Source organism: Martes martes, assembly GCF_963455335.1.
Source record: "Martes martes genome assembly, chromosome: 3".
In the NCBI taxonomy this organism is placed as follows: domain Eukaryota; kingdom Metazoa; phylum Chordata; class Mammalia; order Carnivora; family Mustelidae; genus Martes; species Martes martes.
Genome location: NC_137890.1, coordinates 182,368,810 through 182,390,412, shown reverse-complemented (window position 1 = coordinate 182,390,412; position 21,603 = coordinate 182,368,810). Strand labels below are relative to the sequence as shown.

The following is a 21,603-nucleotide window of genomic DNA, read 5'->3' as shown; positions in this document are numbered from 1 at the left end:
CCGTTTTCACAAGGGTGGAGACCTCTCTCTGCTTCTTGCGCCGTCATCTCTGCTCTGCGGGGCATAGAAAAGGCACTCAACAAATATTAGTTGAATGACAGAATGAGGCAGGAAAGATGGTCCAGCGCCATCTCTTACCAACCAAAAAGGGTCTTCTAAGTGGGTTGGCCTTCATGCTGAGGGCAAAGGCCTTTTAATGTTGTAAGCAGAGGAGAAGACTGGTGTGGTCCACTTTGCGTCTTGGGAGGATCACCAGCTTGCAGTATGGAGCATGGGCTGGAAAGCAACTTCAGATCGAACTTAGCTGTGCTCTGAATCATGACATCATTTGCTTGTTGTGGTAGCAGGAGGGAGCGCAGCCCAAGAAATTAAAGAGGCCCCAGGGGCCTCCCATTCTTCCTTCCCTCTTGCTAGATGCATTCAAATCACTCTTCCTAATGTATCAGCTACATTTTAAGCTTGCAAATAGACTGGAATCTTGCTATAATCTTATCTGCAAGGTGGATTTGATAACCTTTTGTGGAAACCACCCAAGCATTGAAAAGATCTCATTAAGAAAGGAGCCTGGGGCAGATGGTGATTTCAGCTCTGCGATTTACCAGCCGTAACTCCCACAGCCTCTAGTGCCTCATCTGGGAAATGGGAATAACAAGAACAGGGTTGTTGTGAGGACTGAATAAAATGACTACAACCCCAGAACACAGGAAGGTCCTTTTTGCCCCTTTCCCATTATACTGACCCCAGCTACGAATTAATAACCAGTCTTGGATTATCCTCTATACATCTGGGTCCCCTGTGGCTTCAATGGCAAAAATAGGTGTTATGACTAGTGTTCCAACGATGAAAAATTACTTTCTATAAATATTTGGGGATTTAGACTAGCTCTTGTCGCACTGTATATCATTCCTATGAAAGTTGGGCTTTCTGCTTCTCTTCACAGGGAGCCCAGCAGTCCTTGGAGGCAGCAGCTCAGAAGACAGGAGAGCCTCAAAGTTGTATAAATAAAGGGCTGATATGTTCAAACAGAAAAGAATTTTGCACGCGCAAGCTGCACATCGACATGACGCCGTTCCTGAAGGTGATCTCACACTGAGAAGACGAGGGGTTTTAGAGACATGTACACAGGCATTCCAGTTAATACATTTCTGCATGGTACAAAAACAGCTTCAGAAGTCCCTCAGAGTTCCTGCTTTATCAGAAGGGACAGAAAATAGGCAGTTTGTAGCGGATGAAGGAAGAACAAATTAGGACAGTAATCACAGCCAGCCATCGGGGACAAATCAGTTGGGTGTCTGGTTTGGGTGGTGGGGGACAGAGAAAAGAGAGGAGAAAGGACAACCTTGAACTACCTCATAAAACAAGCAAATACAATTCATTTTTTTCTGGATGGTAGCTAAAATAATTGTTACTCTTTTATCACCGTAACTGAGTAGAGCTGGTATTCTGACCGGAGGAGAAGACTGGTTCTTGGTAACTATTTACAAGTCAACTGTGTATCTTCTTTGAATGTCTGAACTTCTTTTCTGTTCTCTAAGGGTTCATTATTCCCCTAAGCACAGCTTCAAATCTAGTTAAGGGTACTGAGCGTTCCTGTGGTGGGATGTCATTTGTCCACCACTGCAATAGTCTCTCCTGTCCCCGGCACGTGACACGGTGCCTGGCACTGGAAGGCGCTCACCGATGGCCCCATAAATGGGCCCCCTTCTAATCCAACAGCCTTGGGGGGCTTGGGGGTCCTCTTCTCACTCATTCTTTGCCCCCTAAAAGCTGAACGAACTGGAAATAAGTGATCAGGGAGTAAAAGAAAACTAATCAGGAACCAAGCAGGCAAGGCTTGGCATGGAAGGATCTCCGATCCTTTGTACAACCAACCCTATTAGAGCAACTCCCGGCCCTAGATAAGGAATGACTAGGAGAGGCACCTGGGTGGCTCAATTGGTTAAGCCTCTGCCTTTGGCTCAGGTCATGATCCCAGGGTCCTGGGATTGAGTCTCACATTGGGCTTCTTGCTCCCTCTGTCTGCTGCTCCTCCTACATGTGCTCCCTCCCTCTCTCTTTCTCCCTGGCAAATAAATAAATAAGATCTATCAAAAAAAATTTTTTTTTAAATAAGATATATTTTTAAAAAAGAAGAAGTGACCAGGAAAGAGAGAAACAGAGGAAAAGAAACCAGATCCCTGCAGGTTCGCGATGGTGGCACTAGCTAATGCTGTAAAGGTCAGAGGCTCGGGAGGTCATGAGGGTCACCCCCTCACCTCAGTGAATCCGGAGTTCTCAGGTTACATCTTCTCTGGGCCACTCCAGTCCCAGCCCAGCAGTGTGGGGCTTCGATGAAGAGTCATGCAGTCTTTTCCCCAGTCTGTCTCACTCCATGGCTGGGCTCTGCGCTCCTCGGTTTCCTTTTGGTTAGGGTCTCTCCCCATGTAACAAGATGGTCACTGACTTCTCTTTCCTAGATCATTCTGGTACTGAATCTCATTGGCCCGACTTGGGTCAGTCACATCCCCATGCCCAGATGAATCAGTCTGGTCAGGAAATTGAAATACACTAATTGGCCCAGCCCAAAGTCACAGGCACCAAGAATGGGGAGGGGAGGAATGTCTCAAAAAGGAAAAAGAGGATCCTTATAACCCTAATAAGAGAGAATGATTCTGGACAGGGAAAAAAAATTTTTTTTGCTACAAGTACTCAAAATAATAAGTTTAATTCATTATGTATTATATTACTTTGCCAGGGCCACCAAACAAAGTTCCACAGACTGGGTAGCTTATGGAAATTTATTTCCTCACAATTCTGGAAGCCAGAAGTCTGAGATGTAGGTGTTGGAAGGATTGATTTCTCCTGAGACCGTTCTCCTTGGCTTGTAGATAGCCATGTACTCCCGTTGTCTTCACAGGGTCTTCCCTCTGCACGTGTCTGTGTCCTAATCACCTCCTCTTATGAGACACCAGTCACGTTGGATTAGACCCCTGCCAATGATGAGCTCACTTTAAGTTTTTAAAGACCATACCTCCGAGGACAGTCACATTCTGAGGTACTCGTGGTGGGCTTCAATATATTAATTTTGGAGGAATACCATTCACTCTAAAATACTTACACTAATGAAACAATCCTTTTTTTCTTAGCATCAGCTTAGTTCTCCCTTTAGGGCCTGTAGAATTATGGTTAGTACTTCCTGGGATATCATCAACATCATCACTACTCACTCATTGAATGTGTCTGGCCCTTTCTGGGCATTTGGAATACATCAGCAAACAAAAGAGACCAGGATCCTTGTCCTGCCCTAGGCAACATGTATAGTATGTCCAAAGGTGATAATTACTATGGAAATGAGATAGATATATTTACGGAGCATCTAGAAACTGCAGAATTCAGAGTGTAGAATTTTACAATAATAATTTTGTGTGTTTAGTGTCCGCAATGCTTTTGAGTGATGCTTTCTGTTCAGCAGTGTTGGCACCGTGTTACAGAGGGAAGGCATTGTCATCCCAAGGCTCACAGAAACTGTAACTCAGCCTGCTTCTGCAGGGGACTCGCAGAGCACACAGGAGGCTTTCTGCCTCCCAGGCTGTCCTTCCCCAAAAGATCACACCTTTTCTAGGGAATGTTCAGTGTTAAAAGCTCTCCTTCAATAAACCTTCCCCTTCTTGGCATGGTAGCTCCTGGATTCTTAGGAAATCCTTAAATATTGCAGGAAAGGACAGATCTCAGATCTTGTGTAGAAAAGGATGGTGAATTCAAACAGAGAAAGTCCTGTCCTCAGCATCTGGAGCTTAACAGAAACCAGCTCATTCTACACAAGCCATTTGTACATTTCCTGCCTATCCACAGGGCATTTCATTCATTTTTCTTCTTCCCTGGTGCGTGTAGGAAACACTGAACATTTCAGGGTTTGAGAGTAAGAGATAAAAATATTGAGACAGAAAAGGAGAATGGAAAGAGATGCAAATAATCATAATTGCTAACATTACTGAGCACTTACTCTATGCCAGACTCTGTTCTAATGCAAGAACTCATTTGATTCACAAAACGAACCTGAGAAATAGGTAACATTATCCCATTTGACAGATGACAAATCTAAGGCATTGAGAGGTTGAGGAACTTCCCAAATGTCCTACAGTTAGTAAATGACAGACACAGACAGCCCAGGTCCAGAGCCCATGTTTTCCACCATCTTCCAGAAAGCCTCACTGCAAACCCCAAATGAGTGACCTTGTAACACTTCTGGGACTGTGCTTCCTCTTTAGTAAAATGGAAATAGTAATACTGGGACTTCCATGGTTGCCCCTCAATAGTGAGGCAAGAATTACATGAAATAATCATCTTGAAAGAATGTCCACACCTACAAAAGATTCAACTCATAAAGGGGAAAAAAAAAAAAAACCCGAACACTTGTTGATTCCTACTTAGGACCAGGTCCATATTAGAACTTTATTTAATTTTCCCACCCCCTTCCTGGTGAGTGTGTGGATCTCCACTGTGCAGACGAGGAACCGGGGCTGGTGAAAATGAGCCAGTGATTGGTGATGTGGGGCCAGCAGGGGGCGCTAGGAGCTAAAGCCACAAAACCCACAATACCTGATCTTTCACCTCTTTAAGATTTTATTTATTTATTTGACAGACAGATCACAAGTAGGCAGAGAGGCGGGCAGAGAGAGAAGGGAAGAAGCAGGCTCCCTGCTGAGCAGAGAGCCCGATGCGGGGCTCCATCCCAGGACGCTGGGATCATGACCTGAGCCAAAGGCAGCAGCTTTAACCCACTGAGCCACCCAGGCACCCCCACAATACCTGATCTTGACAAGGTCAATCTACTCTTTTCCTGTGAAGAACTCAATGGTACATCTTTGTTTAGATGTAGAACCTAGGAGAGGAGTAGAGAATTAATAATATACTTAAATCTTAATAACACAAGATACCTTATGATTTTCATAAATTGGTTTTCTTTATTAAAGAAAATGTGCGGGATCTTTATAACACACAAGAAAAAATGTACTACCTTGAGGTTGAAACTCTTAAATAAGATACTGAATTTCTTTCTTCCCCTTTTTTTTTTTTTAAGATTTTATTTACTGGGGTGCCTGGGTGGTGCCTGCCTTCAGCTCAGGTCATGGTCTCAGGGTCCTGGGATCCAGCCCCACATCGGGCTCTCTGCTCAGCAGGGAGCCTGCTTCCCCCGCCCCCCTGCCTGCCTCTCCACCTACTTGTGATCTCTGTCCATCAAATAAATAAAAATTTTTAAAGAAGATTTACTTATGTGTCAGAGAGAGAACATAAGCAAGGAGAGGGGCAGGCAGAGCAGGCAGAGGGAGAAGCAGGCTCCCTGCTGACCATGGAGCCCAGTGCAGGACTCGATCCCAGCACCCTGGGACCATGACCTGAGCTGAAGACTCACATTCAAGGACTGAGCCACCCAGGCATCCCTCTTTTTTTTTTTTTTTTAAGATTTCTTTTATTTATTTAATTTATTTTGAGAGCGAGAGAGAAAGCAAGCACGAGCAGGGGCAGAGGCAGAAGGAGAGGGAGAAGCAGGCTCCCTGCTTAGCAGGAGCCCGATGTGGGACTCGATCCCAGGAGATTGGGATCACAACCCAAGCTGAAGGCAGACACTTAACAGAATGAGCCCCCGCAGCACCCTTGGATAGATTTTCTTCCATTATTAAGAAGCTGTTGAAATTAGTCATTCAGATGCATGTACTGTGGTATGTTACACCGAATTTCCAAATGTATTTTCCTAAACAAGCCTTTCAGGAAGAAGCCTGTACAGTATTTATTACTAGTCCCATTTCCCAGATGGAGAGAGTGAGGGGCAGAGGGAGGTCGTGTCGCTGGCTGCTGGCCCACCGGCTCCCCACTCTGACTCGGGCATCCCACGCTCCTCCGTTCTCCCGGAGCTCCTCGGGGAAGCCTGCACTAGGCCTGGAACCGCCATGCTCCGAGGGGGCGCTGCGCGCAGGGGTAGTGGGCAAGACTAGTGGAAGATTCTCCAACGAGAGAGGAGAACTGCAGGCCGCCTGGCCCGGCGCCTGTCCGCTGAGGAAACTGAGGCTTGGGGTTTAAGTCAGCGGCATGCGCTGTAAGGCAGGAAGTGTAGGAGTAGGGCCTCGGGGCGGCCTGACCGCAGGACCCGCACCCCAGCCACTCGGGCAGCTGCTGTCTCTGGTCTGGGTTCGGTGCCGTGCTTCGTGCTTACGAAGCGTTTGTTCCTGTCCGCACCCACCCCAGCCCAGGGATACCACCCTGCCGCTGGGGCTCGTTCTAAACACAGCTCAGCCCTCTCACGGGTTTGCTTGAAGTTTCTTAACCACGTCCCCGTGGGCCTTCTGGTTAAATCCTGGCATCAAAGATGTATTTCTTTTATAAACAGAAAAATAGAACAAATCCTTTTTTTTTTTTTTAAACTCCATCCTGCAGCCTGCAAGGTCTGGCCCATATCTCATTCACGCTGTCCACGCTTGGCAGCCACACCACACTACCCCCTGACCGGTACCGGCTGCTTCCTCCGCCGGGAACTCCCCTATCTCCCCGACCCTGCAAGACTCAGGGCCGTGTCCCCTGGCAAACAAGCCTTCCTCGGACTAACTCAGCTTTGCGTCCTGGGGGGTCCTGCGGAAGCCTGTCGTCATCTGTCACAAGTACCACGGCACCGCAGTCCTGAGGTTTTAATGTTGTTTCTCCACAAGTCAGGGGCTCTGTGCTCCCGGGACCTAGCGCACGTCCGGGCACACAGCACCCCAGCAGGGCTCGTGGGCTGAATGCACAGATGGAGAGCAAAGGACTTGGCCAGAATAACCAAGTGGGATGATGGAATTTTCAGTCCTTCAATTTGTTTCACTCACTCATGGGGTGTTATGAGCTTCGATCACTCGGTTTAGTCGTTGCATTGGTAATTCATACTAAAAATGACAAATTGCATTTTATTTGGTTTAGACTTTTTTTTTTTTTTTTTTTAGATTTTATCTATTTATTTGAGAGGGAGTGAGAGCACAGAGGGAGAGTGAGAGAAAGAAGCAGACTCCACCTGAGCAGAGAGCAGGAAGCAGGGCTCGATCCCAGGACCCTGAGATCATGACCTGAGCTGAAGACAGATGCTTAACCCACTGAGGCACCCAGGCGCCCCTGGTTTAGGTTTTTTTAAATTGATGTATAGTTGGCCTACAGTGTTATGTTAATAATAATAGTTTTTGGTTTTGTTTTAAGATTTTATTTATTTATTTAACAGAGACAGCTAGAGAGAGAACACAAGCAGGGGGAGTGGGAGAGGGAGAAGCAGGCTCTCCGCTGAGCAGGGACCCTGATGCGGGGCTCGACCCCAGGATCATGACCTGAGTCAAAGGCAGATGCTTTAACCACTGAGCCACCCAGGTGCCCAGTAGTTTTAGTTTTTTGTTTGTTTTTTGTTTTTTGTTTTTTGTTTTTAAAGACCTTACTTATTTATTTGACAGATCACAAGTAGGCAGAGAGGCAGGCAGAGAGAGAAGGGAGGAAGCAGGCACCCCGCTGAGCAGAGAGCCCGATGCCTGGCTTGATCCCAGGACCCTGGGATCATGACCTGAGCCGAAGGCAGAGGCTTTAACCCACTGAGCCACCCAGGCGCCCCTAGTTTTAGTTTTTTAATTCAGATTTTGAATTTGAAATATACTCAAATGGTCTTTGAAAATTTAAGTATGAAAGCGTATGTCTCTTAGCTATTCAGCTCCTCTCCCCTTGGGTTCCACTGTGGCTAGCTTCGTGTGCGTCCTTCCTGACCTGTAGTACTCACACATAAGCCAGTACATGTAGAAGAATACACAGACACATGTTTTATACACACTTTAATATCATACACATTGTTCAGAGTCTTACATCTTTTTTCTTAATAGATCTTAGAGTTCTTCCTATGTTAATTCATAAAGAGATGCTTTTGCAGTTATGTAATATTCCATTGTGTGAATTACCATAATTTATTTGACTAGTCATCAATTGGTAGCACTTGTAGGTTATTTCAAAACTGCTAAAGTAAATGACCTTAGGTATAAGTCATTTATCACGTGTGTTTATTTATCTAAAACATGATAGGGGTTTTTTTTTTATAGTTTCCTGAGCAACAGACAGAATTTCAAATTCAGACTACTTCTTTTTCTAACAGAGACCTGTCAGAAGGTTCTTTAAAAGTCCCTCCCTCTGCCCCCATCTCCCCATCCGTGAAATGAAAATATTTCTTGCCCTGAAGGCTCATAGCTACAGGTCGTTAAGACTGAAGGTTTGTTTTTCCTGTCTTTGAAATTCTCCCAAAGGAGCAAGCTTGTTTCTCTCTTTTAATCCAATTTCCTGTAGATTAAAAGGACTTATAAACAGGAATTTGTCTTTCATTTATCTCTTTTCTACTCTTATAACTTAGCAGTTTACAGTGACTGAGGTGGGTTTTCCTGCTGTAATTTTTCAAAAAAAACCTTTCCATTTATTTAGGGATGAAAGTTTTTTCACTGCACCAAGGCCAAATCTGCTTTGTCTCCAAAATGAGAAATCCGAAAGAAAGAAAATTACTGTTGCTTGCTTCAGAAGCACATGTACTAAAATCGGAATGATACAGAGATTAGTACGAGGCCCATGTTGGTATAGAGATTACTAAAAAAATAATAATAATAGTAAACTTTAAAAATAAATCAACAAAAGTTTAAAAAGCCAAAAAATAAAATTGTTTACCTGCTCTAGCTCAATTTTTCTAACATATCTTATTTATTTATTTATATAATCTCTATGCCCAATGTGTGGCTCAAACTCACAACCCTGAGATCACAAGTCACATGCTCTTCTAACTGAGCCAGCCAGGTGCCCCAGCTCCAGCTCCTTTATGTCAGACTATCTCATCGGCTACCAGCACGAAGCTAACAAGTGAGAAACACACAGTGTACAAAGCTATAGAGTAAGGAGAGAATGTCAAACAAATTAGCAGATAATTAATCGTCTCTTCCCAAAGCAGCTTGGGCATTTGATAACAAATAATTCTAACTGCACAGCCAGTTAGGACCACTGTCACGGAGATTTCTAGATGGTGGATGCCACGAGTTTGTATGGTGAAACACCATACAAAATGATGTTTGAATGGTGAAACACTGGGAGAAAGAAGGAAGAAGGGATTAGATGTGATAAGACCCCCAATCCGTGGTAATCCTGGAACCTCTACAAAAGGCCAATCTGACCCTTTTGCTTCCCCTCCTTAAACCCTCAGTACCTTCCATTTGTTCTAAAGACCAAAGCCCTTAATCTACCTTCAAGGCCAGGGGATTCTGATTCATCCCACCCTTCCCATTCTTTCAGAGTCTGCTCTCATCACCCCAGTCATCCATCAAGTCCGTGGAAGTACCTTGCTTCCTTCCCGAGTTGGCCTTGACATGTGGCATTCTTCTCCTCGCCCCCAGTTAAGGCCAGGCATGGAGCCCTGTCCACACGGATGGGCAAGCCCCCCACAAGAGAAGTACAGCTGAGACCCCACCGGTGCTCAACACTGCTGCTAAGCCCACCTGCCTCTTTAGCTTCCTTCCCGCGGCTGCTAGACTTCTTGGACACTGGAAGTTAAAATAGGCTGACAAAGAAGAAACACTAAGAAAACTTGCCTGCCTTTTACCAAAGCGCATGGACCACAGGAGTGTTTGCCTTTATTTTGCCTTACGTATTTTTTATTATGTATTAACCTCATAGGAAAATGGAGACGAGCTAGACGATCATGAAGAACCAGGAGAACCCCTCGGAGAGAATCATCAAGACGACCAAGGTAGAGACAGCTGGGTTGGGTTTTAAATCTTATCACAATAATTGTCTGATGAGATTTGCACTGGTTCAAAGATCTTAATGCAGAATGACCCCTCCACTTCCTCTCAGGGCCGGAAGTCAGAAAACATGCCAAAATGCCGAGTTCAGACAATGACGGTTCTTAGTGCATCACAGACCAACTGATGGTCGCGTGCATTTATATCCTTGGGCTTACTGAAAGATTTCTGTCCTGCCAGGGGCAGCAGACTGATGACAGAGAATGGAGACTCTGGGGCATCAGGAACAGGCTGTATGAGCCCCTCCCCATCTCTGATCCCCTTGCTTGCCCACGGGCTCGGATATGCGGGTGCGGGAGCCGAGGTTCCCTGCCCAGAGGGTTAATATTCCAGCAGAGGTGGCGACCGGTATCTTTAGAAACCCAGACCTTGCTGCCCACCACCCTGGGTGGCCAGAGCTGTTCAAGTGTGGCTTTCTCCAAAAATGATAGTGCATTTAATACTGATGATTCTAGGAACTATTGGGCCTAGAACTGGGCTTTTTGGCATAGTTCATGTTCCTAGACCTGAGCTCAACTCTAAGCTCTTCGTGGGGGGCACCCGTGTATCTGCGTGATGCCACATTTGGGTAGGCTCAGGGAACAGGACTGTTCGTTATCCTCGTTGCATCTTGTGGGAGTGGAAACTGGTATGTGAGAGACTCTTGTGTTCCCATGGGGTAGACACAGTACTGGCTGGAAAGAATTGGTTGTTGTTGGCTGTACAAAGGCATCCAGCAGAAGGAGCAAATAGGGGCATATGCTCTGCTCCCAAAGCCAAGCAGCTCAGGACTGGGGGTCTCCATGCACTGGGGGCTCCTCTTCCTACTTGGCCGGTCTACTGGGGTGCCTTGCTTGGTTCACATAAAGTGCTCTACATTGGCTAGCAGCAGCTCTGAGCAGCTGAGTGGAGAACATGGCCTCTGCCGTAACCCCTCCGTGCCTCAGTGTCCTTAACTGGGGCTGAAGACAGTACTCCCCGTGTAAGGCTGCATGAGGAGTAAATGAACTAATTCATACACAGTAGCCCGTTCACGAATATTAATCTTGACTTGGATATCATAATGATTAAGCGTCTACCCTCTCATGGCCACGGTTTATCAACCTGTGAAATGAAACCACGACTCTTCCTATCTCCTCTAGAAGCCATGAGGTGAGGAAGACTGTGAAAGCTCAGTAGAGATAAATGCGCAAAGTCACGGATTTGGGATTTTACCCTAAACTTGATATTTTTCTGTTTACATATTTTATTATTTCTTTCAGTTGACATTCTAGACAAAAATAATTTTTATACTCATTTTAGAAGATTTCATTGCTAGGGTACCCAGTGGCTCTGTTGGTTGAGCGTAGGACTCTTGATTTTGGCATCGGTCGCAATCTCAGGGTCATGGGATTGAGCCCTACGTAGGGCTCCACAATGGGTGTGGAGCCTGCTTGAGATTCCCTCTCCCTCCTTCTCCCTCTGCCCCCCGTCCTTCCTTGTGTGCTCTCTCTCTTTCTTTAAAAAAATTTTTTTAAATTTTTAAAAAGATTTCATTTCATTGCTTCTGCATATCAGACAATAGAATATTATGGTTGCCCAATTTCTAGGTTTAGTCAAGCTTTTAAGCAGAGTTTTTGCTCAAACAAGCCTCCTACCCCCTCCATTTTCAAAGCCGAGTGACAATAGCCAAGGAAACATGCTCCAGTCTTCAGACCTTTCTTATCATAAGTCACATATGCAGAATATGAACACTGACGAGACTCCAAGATCTTGGCCAAGTGCAGTGGAGGTTTTAGGCAGTGCAGAACAAGTCAGTCAAAACAGACTTCCTGGCTCATGACAGAGGGACGGGCTCTGGCTGAGTTCCGTAAAGGTTATCCAGACAGTCTTTAATGCAGTGAAATATCACTGCAGAAAATTAAAGAAGGCATTTGCCTGTCCTGAATGATAAATGCTAATGTTTAAAAAGGATTTCAAATCTTTGAAGGAAAACAAAACAGCACGCCAAGGAATTCTTTTTTTTTTAACTATTTAAAGAGCACTCTTCCCCTCCTAGGTCTTACATCTAATGGCCAGGATTTTTCTTCTACACTAAATTAAGTACTGATCTTCATGCTTAAATTATGAGCAGTGAGTCAGTGCCATCTCCCCTGAGAATACCTTGGATCTCAGATTTGGTGAGGTGACTGCATGCAGGTTTTCACCGGACAAACCAAAGAGGGTTCAGAAAATTGCTCATGTTAAATACAAAAGTTTCCTTTCTAACCTCTTTTCCCCAACCCCATGGCCCAAAGAAAGAATAAAAATTCAATTCTTGTTTATTTCCTAGGCCAGCGGTTCTCAAACATCAGTGTACATCAGAACCCCTGAGAGGCTGGTTAAAATAGATTTGGGGGCCCTGTCCCCAGAGTTTCTGATTAGATCTGGGTTGAGGTCATGGAATTTACAATTTTAGTAAGTTTGCTGGTGATGCTAATGGCGGTGGCACAGGGACCACACTTTGAGAATCACTGCCTTGGGCCTTGTTTCTAGAATTTATTTCTCTAAATTTAGCAGCGATTTGATTTCATCTGTTGTTTCAAAAATGGAAGGAGTAGGAGGTACTGTCTAGGCAGCGTCATAGTGATTAAAAGCACTGACAGCAAGTCCGATTCTCTGGGTTCGGGTCCTGGTTTCCCCACTTACTAACTGCAGGCCAGGGAGTATGCTACTGAACTTCTCTGGGCATCTTTTTCTTCATCTGTAAAATGTAGGTACTAATACTGCTTATCTCATAAGGTGACCAAAAGATAAAGGAGTTAATACATGCAACATATACGAGTGTCTGGCATACAGTAAGTGCTCACTAAAGGCTAACTCTTCATCTATTTCTTGAAAACCTTAATTTAGTAGCCATACGTTGCACCTTGTCAGGAGAGGCTGGTGCTAAGTTGATAACATGATGATTACTTTCTAGATCAGTCTCAGTGATGGTGGAGGGCGGGGCTTGATCTCGGGGGACTGATGGAGTGAGTCCTCTGTGTAAGTCCTTCCTTTACTTAAGGCCAAGTGTGGGCCACAGACGCAGTCTGAACAAAGCAGTCTTACTGGCCTCTGCATTCTGTGAGTGTCTCTGTAGCAATAGTGACGTAACCCCTTCGAGTGCGGCAGAACTTAATATTTTCTTAGGGGTGGGAGGTTTGGGGAGCCCTGGATGAGGTACAGAGGATCCCTAATGAAGAGCCTAAAACAATGGGGGGAAAAGACAAAACCAAGTCTCACAGAAACCTTTAGAAACCAGTGAGCCATTTCTATTCTGCAAGGGGAAAAAAGGCTCAGAGCTTTATTCAAGAGACGGATATGTAATAGTTAGGGTATTGATTCTAACAAAGGCCAAGATAAAATGACTTCAAATAAGATGGAAGGTTTATTTCTCTCTTGTGGGAAAGTCCAGGCTGGCAGGCAAGGCGTAAGACGGCTCAGCCCCCATTCCTTCTCTCTGCATCCCCCTTTGCCATTACCCTTCTCTACATGGTCAAAGCTGGCTCGGCATGTCCTCACCCTGAAGAAAGGACGGAAGACCTCAGTGTTGGGCCCATTGCTGCCTGCTTAGGAGCACAGTTCCCAGGGGCCCACCTGGCTACAAGGAGAGGTTTAAAAGCCTTTCCTCAGGGGCAGTTCCTGACTCCAGCCATAAAAAGCTCCACAAGGAGCAAATCTAATGACTCCCTAGCCTGGGCAGAGAAGTAAGGAGTAGCCAGTTTTGCAAAAATTTCTCTTAAAGCTATGGAAAAAATAAAGAGATCAGAAGTGTGGGCCCAGGAGTTGAGACGACGGTGCCACGGCCCCAGAACCTACAGCCTGGAAAGTGGTACCCACTTGTGACTTGATGTCAGTCGGGGCTCCTTGCTCCTGATTTGCTCCCTGTGAGGCCTACGCAGTTGCTGTAGCCTGTCAGGCTCTGCGATCTGGAGCCCCCGTATTGGGTTCGGAATAATCTGCTGCTTCTTAGCAGCCAGGATGAACTACACACTCAGTTACATCTTTATTTTTTGCTCCTGGAAAGTATTTCAAAGTCCTCCTTCATGGTGGGAAGTAGTCCATCCTTAAGAATGTTTCTGGTTCATTCCACTTAACTCAGAATGGAAACCCCAGGGAAGTCCCCAGAATCCCAGAACACAGCTGTTGCCCCTTGATCCTGAAAATTCTCTTCACTTTCCAGGAAGTAAAGCTTATTTCTAACTTGAGACCCAAGTTCATCAAAGCCAAAAAAGCAGGGGTGCCTGGGTGGCTAAGTCAATAAGCATCTGCCTTCAGATCAGGACATGATCCCAGGGTCCTGGGATCGAGTCCTGCATTGGGGTCCCTGATCGGCAGGAAGCCTGCTTCTCCCTCTCCCACTCCCCCTGCTTGTATTCCTTCTCTCGTAGTCTCTCTGTCAAATAAATAAATAAAATCTTTAAAAAAAAAAAAAAAAAGGAAGCTGAAACTAGAGACAAGGACAACATAAGAAAGGAAATTTACAGACCAATCTCACTTATGACCAAAGATGCAAAACTCCTAAATAAAATATTAGCCAATTAAGTCCTTAAGCTTATATTTAAATATATAATGTTTTATGATATATGGTGTATGTGTATGTGTCTGTGTGTGTGTATATATATATATGTATGTATCCCAGGAACTCAAAGATGGTCTAATATGGGAACTTCTGTTTATGTAATTCACATCAAGAGATTAAAGGAGAAAAACCTTAGGGTCAACTTGCTGGATACAAAAGGAAAAATAAATTTATGATATTCACCCATTCATGATTTAAAATGATCAAAATGGGAACAGAGGAAGACTTGCCAATTTTAATAAAGAGTGTCTACCAAAAACCTGCAGTAAACATCCCACTTTAATGGTGGAACTTTAAAAGAATTCTCTCGAGACAAAGAACTAGGTAGGGTAAGGACGCCCTCTGTCATTGCTTCTATTTCAACATTGGGGTAGCACAGTAGGGAAATCAAAAGAAAGGAAAAAGACAGAAAGAAGGAAATGACACTGTCATTATTCCCAGACAATAGAATTACTTACATGGAAAATCTGAGGGCCTCTATGGACAAGTTATTAGAAGACAAAAATTCAGCAAGATTACTAAATATAGAACAATACATAAAATTCAATTGTGGAGAAACAATAGCATGTCAAAACATAAAGCACAATTTATAATGCAATGTTAGGATCGTTGTTATCATGGAAAACCCCAACCATACACAAGGACGAACAGAACAGCACAAGAATCCCACGGGCCCATCTCCTGGCTGATACTGTTTACCCACATCCCCAACGCCCCCCTTCCATATATATATCTCTCTTTAAAAAACAAGAAGAGACACTTTTGACATAACCCTAATACCACCATTGTACCTAAAAATTAGAACTATTCTTTAATATAATTGAATATTCTGTATTTTCAATGCCATAACTATCTCATAATTATTATAATTGTTTCAGGGTTGGTTTGTTTGGAGTTGGTTGGTGTGGCCTTTACGTGGCCTTGAATTTATAGGCTCCCTCCATTTCTTTTCCTTTACCCTCTTTTAGTTTGTTTTTAAGAAATTGAGGCACTTGTCCTATGGAGTTTCCCACAATCTAGATTTTGCTGTTACTTCCTCATGGTGTAGTTTAATAATGTTTCTCTGTCTTCCCTATTTCGGGTAACAAAGATTAGTACTCAGGTCTAGAGGCCTGGTCAGATTCACATTTGGTTTTTCCTTTTAGCAAGACTGTTTCCTGGAAGGCATTGTGTTCTTCTGTCAGGAAACAAAGTTTGCTTGATCTCTTCACAAGCCAACAGCTACAGATCCATTCACTCACAGAGGCTGCGAAACAGTGTTACTGAAATTCTGTTGTTCCTTCTCCTTTCATTACTTGGCTCACTCCTACCAAAGGAAACAAAACAACTTTTCCTCCTCCACTGCTTATCCACTGGTACAGTGTATATAGGAAGGCGAGATAAATGTAATTTTTAAATATATATGTATAGATAAATGTACATATATCCTACAAATAAATGAAAAAAGATGTGTGAGATTTGCTTGAAGAAATTACAAAGTTTCATTAAATTAAATTAAAATAGCCCAAAATAAATATAACATTTTGTATACTGCTGTATAGAATGTTCACAAATAGGAAGGTAACAATTCTCCCTAAATTAATCTGCAAATTCAATGCAATTACGGTTTTTCTCAATCCCCAGTTGGGTTTTTGGAAGAACATGATAAGTTGATCCCAAAATTCATAAAGGGGTCTACAATAACCAATAAAATTTTGAAGAAAAACAAAGTCCAAATTCTAAAATATCAAAAATATTAAATATCAAAAATCACTTTAAGGCCATATGATATTGGCTTAGGGTCAGACAGAAGAAAATAGAGAATCCAGAAATAAATGCATCTACATATGGAAACAATATATGGCAAAAGTATAAAGAATGAAATATATATATATGTGTATATGTATATGTATATACATATACATATACACATATATAACTATTTTTCAGTATATAATTTTGAGATAACTGGTTATCCAATTTTAAAATCTTTACCTCATAAAATATCAGGTATATTTTTTGAAAAAGCAAAAAAATTTTTTTAAGATTTTATTTTTAAGTAATCTCTATACCCAGCATGGTGTTAGAACTCACAACCCCAAGATCAAGAGTCTCATGCTCTTCTAACTGAGCCAGCTGGGCACCCCTGAAAAAGCCAAAATTTAAAATTTTTTAGAAGATTTTAAATTTTTTAGAAGAAAATATAGAAGAATATCTTTATGAATTTGGGAAAGGAAAAAATTTCCTACCCATGATTCAAAACATAAACCATAGAGAAAATTATTGACAACCCTGGTTATATTAAATTTAAAATTTTTGACAAGACAGCAAAAACGAAGTTAAAAGGCAAGTCACGGGGCTGTGCAACTCTTGATCTCGGGGTTGTGAATTTGAATCCCATGTTGGGTGTTTCCCCCTTGAGAGGGGGAAAAAAACAAATCATAGACAAAAAGACAATATCTGCAGTGCATAAAACCAACAAGGCATTAATATCCAAAATGCAGCAAGAATGCTACAATAGAGAAGGAAAAGACAATCAACCCAAATTAAAAAATGGCTAAAAGATATAAACAGGCAATTAACAGAAGAGGAAGCCTAAGTAAATGACTGTGTAAAAAAAGTCAACTTTGCAGCTAATCAGGAAAATTCTAATTCAAACAAAAAACAAAAACAAGAAAAATCATTATATATATATGTATATCTGTATACATACACATATGCATATTGTAGACTTTTAAATTTTGGCTAATCTGATATATATATAATCTGTATATGATATATATTATCTCTATATATAATCTGATACATATTTTTATATAATCTGATATATAATCTATATATCTACATATAATCTATATATCTATATATAGATACCTAAATATCTATATATAATCTATATATGATATATAATATGTATTTTATATATATAAAGTCCACAAATACCCATTATTGATAAGGATATGGGATATGGAGTTTTAGAAATTCAGAGCAATTTGGAAATATCCAATAAATTAAAGATGCATGTACCTTGCAACTCGACAATTTTATTCCCATATACTTAGAGGAACTCTTTCATGTATGAAAAGTGACTTACTCAAGAAGGTTCATTGCCGCATTGTTTGTAATCACCAAAAAAATGGAAATAAAACAGCCATCAGCCCCAAAATGGATAAATTGTGGTATGTTTGTACAATGGAATAGTGTCAGTAGCTTAAAATAAATGAGTGGAAACTACGTGTATTTTCATGAATTAATCACAAAAACAAAATGTTAAGCAAAATAAATAAGCTGCAAAGCTATTATAAATGATACTATTGATAGAAGGATTTAATGTGTGAAATATTATACATTGTTTATAAGTGCATTTATACGTGACAAAGATAGAAACATATGTCTGAGGACACTGTAGGAGAAGAAAAACTTTTCCTTGACCCTCCTAGGGTCCCTGGCTGGACCTTAAAATTAAACTGACATAGAGAAATTTGAGAGGAGAAAAGCACACAAATATATTTAACATAAATTTTATGTGACACAGGAGCCTTCATAAGAAAGTGAGGATCCTGGGTGCCTGGGTGGCTCAGTTTGTTTAAGCCTCTGCCTTCGGCTCAGGTCATGATCTCAGGGTCCTGGGATCGAACCCCACATTGGGCTCTCTGCTCAAGCAAAGAAGCCTGCTTCTCCCTCTCCCTCTGCCCCTGCTCATGTTCTCTCTCTCTCTCTCTCTCACTCTGTCTCTCAAATAAATAAAGTCTTAAAAAAAAAAAAAAGTGAGGCCCAAAGAAATGGTTAAGTCTGAGTGTTTGTTTGTTTTAAGTATTTTTTATTTTTAAATAATCTCTATACCCAACATGGGGCTCAAACTCACAACCCCGGTAAGATCAAGAGTTGCACAGGCCACTGACTGAGCCCCTCAGGTGCCCCAAACCTGAGTATTTTTATACTATGTTTGATGAAGAGTGGAAAGTTGTGGTAAAATACGACAGGACTTAAAGGGAAGGGGTTAAGGGTACTAAATCGGGAGAAATGTCATAAGGCCTGTTTGGATTCCTCTTGAAGTTTCTCAGTCTTCAGAGAAAAGGATGTGTCTTTCCCCTGGGGTGGGCAGAGCATCTCTCAAATGAGGGTTTTGTGGGGTTTTTGTGGGTTTTTTTTAAAGATTTTATTTACTTGAGAGAAAGGGCACAAAGCAGGAAGAGGCAAAGGGAGAAGAAGCAGACTCTCCCTTGAGCAGGAAGCAGGCTGATCCCAGGACCCTGAGATCACGACCTGCGTGGAAGGCAGATGCTCAACCATCAGAGCCACCGAGGCGCCTCAGTGAAGGACTTACTGCCTGCTTCAGGGGAGACGGGGCAGTGGTCAGACAATTCTTCCCTCACGTGCCGTTCCTCAAATTCCTTCAGCTTGAAATATTTAATATGCAGAGGTTCCATATTTTGGGGCAGTGTGTTCCGCTGACAAACACCAAATTTAAGAGAGCGGTTACCACCGAGGAAAGAATGAAAGAAATGGGATTGAATGGGATACAAAAAAGTCTTGGACAGTATCTGAAATGCTTTATTTCTTTAGAAAAAAATGTGAATCGGGATATGGCAAAGTGTTAACATTTCACAGAGCTGGGTGGTAAGGACATGGGTGTTCAGTATGCGGTGTTTTTTTCTACACTCTGCACTCGCAAAATATCTTACAGATTCTTTAAAAGCAGTTTAAAAAGTTGTACACTAGTCTATTCCAGTAGTTCCTAAATATCAGGTTATTATACTAGAGGCGGGGGCAGCGAGGAGCTCTTTTCTAGGGTCCCCCTCCCAGAACTGACCGGGGCTCCAGTTCTAATCGACTCTGATCGAAATTGCGCCCCTGTAGGACTTCGGGTTTTGGTCAATACAAATGCGCCCTCTGCTGGTCCCATAGTGCCCGGTCCCAAAATTCAAAAGAGGGGTGAGGAGCTGTGAAAGTCTTCAGTGCGATGGCTTTACTGAGCCAGCCACGTTGGGGGCAGGGAACCCCCCCCCGCCCCCGCCCTCCAGAGTTCCCCTTATCACAATTCTGTTAATGTTACATATGATCCAAGACAAAATAAATCCCAAAGTACCACCCCGATCAACCTTCCCAATTTCCCCAAGCACCCCGTACATTAACAATTTTGTCCCCACTGCTAGATCGGGAAGTTGATATGGGACACAATACATGCCACCCTTCAGGTTTAGGAAAGAGAAAAAAAACCCAAGTGACAAAGACGCTCTAGGCTGGGAAGGAGTGAGGGTGTCACAGACAACTTTGCTGAAAAATGGATTAACTGTAGTATTAAGGGATGATGTTGGTAGGATGACAGGTGAATTTTTTTCTTTCCAATCCTTCCTTAAAGTTATAATACCTATAAACAAAATTGAGGAAAAATAAATTCACAGAAGAATCTATTGTTCAAAGAGAAATAGAGACCGAATATTAGAGTCTTCCTTTTAAAAAAGTTTTTTTATTTTTTGGTTTTGTTTTATTTTGTGTTAATATCCATCTTCCCCAATAAAATTTAAGCACCCTGAGACTAGGTGTTTCCGTCCTACTCCCCACTGTATTCCCAGCACCTAACACAATTCCTGGCACGTAGTAAATATCTAATAAGCATGTGACAAATGAAGGAAGTAAATGACCATTTTCTCAGGATAAACCGGTACAAATTTTCTGGGGAACAATTTAGAAGAAAACACTGTGCCTTAAATACTTATATTCTTTAATAATCATAGATGTGAACAAAGAATAGATCTTTAAATAATCAAACACATATCTTTCAAGGATATGTCATGCAAAGTTCTTACTAATTATAAAAAATTTGGAACAATCTGAATTTTAAGTTACATTTGTTTAAATCAGTTATGGTATATCTGTACAGTGAAATGTTAGGCTGTTATTACAGTCACTTTTAGGAATACTTAATTATAAGGGAAATTCTAATAACAAAAGTAAATTAAAATTATATATACTTTTAAAAATTCTATTAAAATGAGTATATATTATATATGCATGAAAGTGCATACACCAAAATATTTGCAATAATTGTATGTGAGTAGAGTGATCATGGGTGAGGTTTTTTTGGTTCTTATTTATTTCTACCAAGTGCCAACCGTGTTTTAGGTATTTTATTTGTATTAATATTTTTTCTTTATTGAGGCATAATTGACATATGATAACTTATACTTATTTAAATTTTACAATTAGGTAAGTTTTTTAAAGTGTTAAATAATACTATTTATTTCTCCCATAAAGATTTTAATGCAGCCAACTTCACTTTTTCTAGTTTTTCTTAGTTTTTTTTTTTAAGATTTTATTTATTTATTTGACAGAGAGAGATCACAAGCAGGCAGAGAGGGAGGGGGAAGCAGGCTCCCCGCCAAGCAGAGAGCCCAATGTGGGGCTCTATCCCAGGACCCTGAGATCATGACCTGAGCCGAAGTCAGAGGCCCAACCCACTGAGCCACCTAGGCTAGTTTTTCTTAGGTTTTTAAAAAATATTTTATTCATTTATTTATTTACTTGAGACAGAGAGATAGAGAGAGAGAGGGTGCGTGCACACAAGCAGGGGGAAGGGCAGAGGGAGAGTTAGAAGCCTATTCCCCACTGATCAGGGAGACTGATGCTGGACTTGATCTCAGGACCCTGGGATCATGACCTGAGCCTGAAGGCAGATGCTAAAATGACTGAGCCACCCCATCTCCCTTAATCAATTTCATTGTCAATGTTATAACCACACTGGGGTAGTTTTTTTTTGTTTTTTTGTTTTTTAAAGGATTTTATTTATTTGGCAGAGAGAGGTCACAAGTAGGCAGAGAGGCAGGCAGAGAGAGTGGGGGAAGCAGGCTCCCTGCCTAGCAGAGAGCCTGATGTGGGACTCGATCCCAGGACCCTGAGATCATGACCTGAGCTGAAGGCAGAGGCTTAACCCACTGAGCCACCCAGGCACCCCCACACTGGGGTTTTAAGAAGAAATCTAAACACAGGGAGCCCTCCTAGTGTAACATTATATTCTTTTTCTATTTTCTTTTATAGCCCTTATTCATTTACATACGTATTTTATAGAGTTCTAACAACACTATTCTATAATTTACATTTTTACTTTTTTATGCCATATTTTCCATATTGCTTATCTTTTTAACCATAATTTTAAATGTCAAATTAATGCATCATGAATTGTTTCCCCAATCTCCCACTGTTGAGTTGTCTCTAATTTTTCATTATTTTTTTTAAATTTTTCATTATTAATAACAA

At 42.1% G+C, this 21,603-nt stretch overlaps 1 protein-coding gene across 1 annotated transcript in view; it reads left to right on the top strand.

The window, feature by feature from the left end:
• The window catches only part of KIAA2012, a gene marked incomplete at its 5' end in the record, with an annotated part of 101,916 nt that overhangs the window by 64,740 nt on the left and 15,573 nt on the right, over positions 1-21,603 (top strand). The window contains 2 exons of the mRNA XM_080798553.1: positions 941-1,078; positions 9,679-9,751. Coding sequence (XP_080654679.1) covers positions 941-1,078; positions 9,679-9,751 — 211 coding nt within the window. The remainder of the gene's footprint in view (positions 1-940; positions 1,079-9,678; positions 9,752-21,603) is intronic.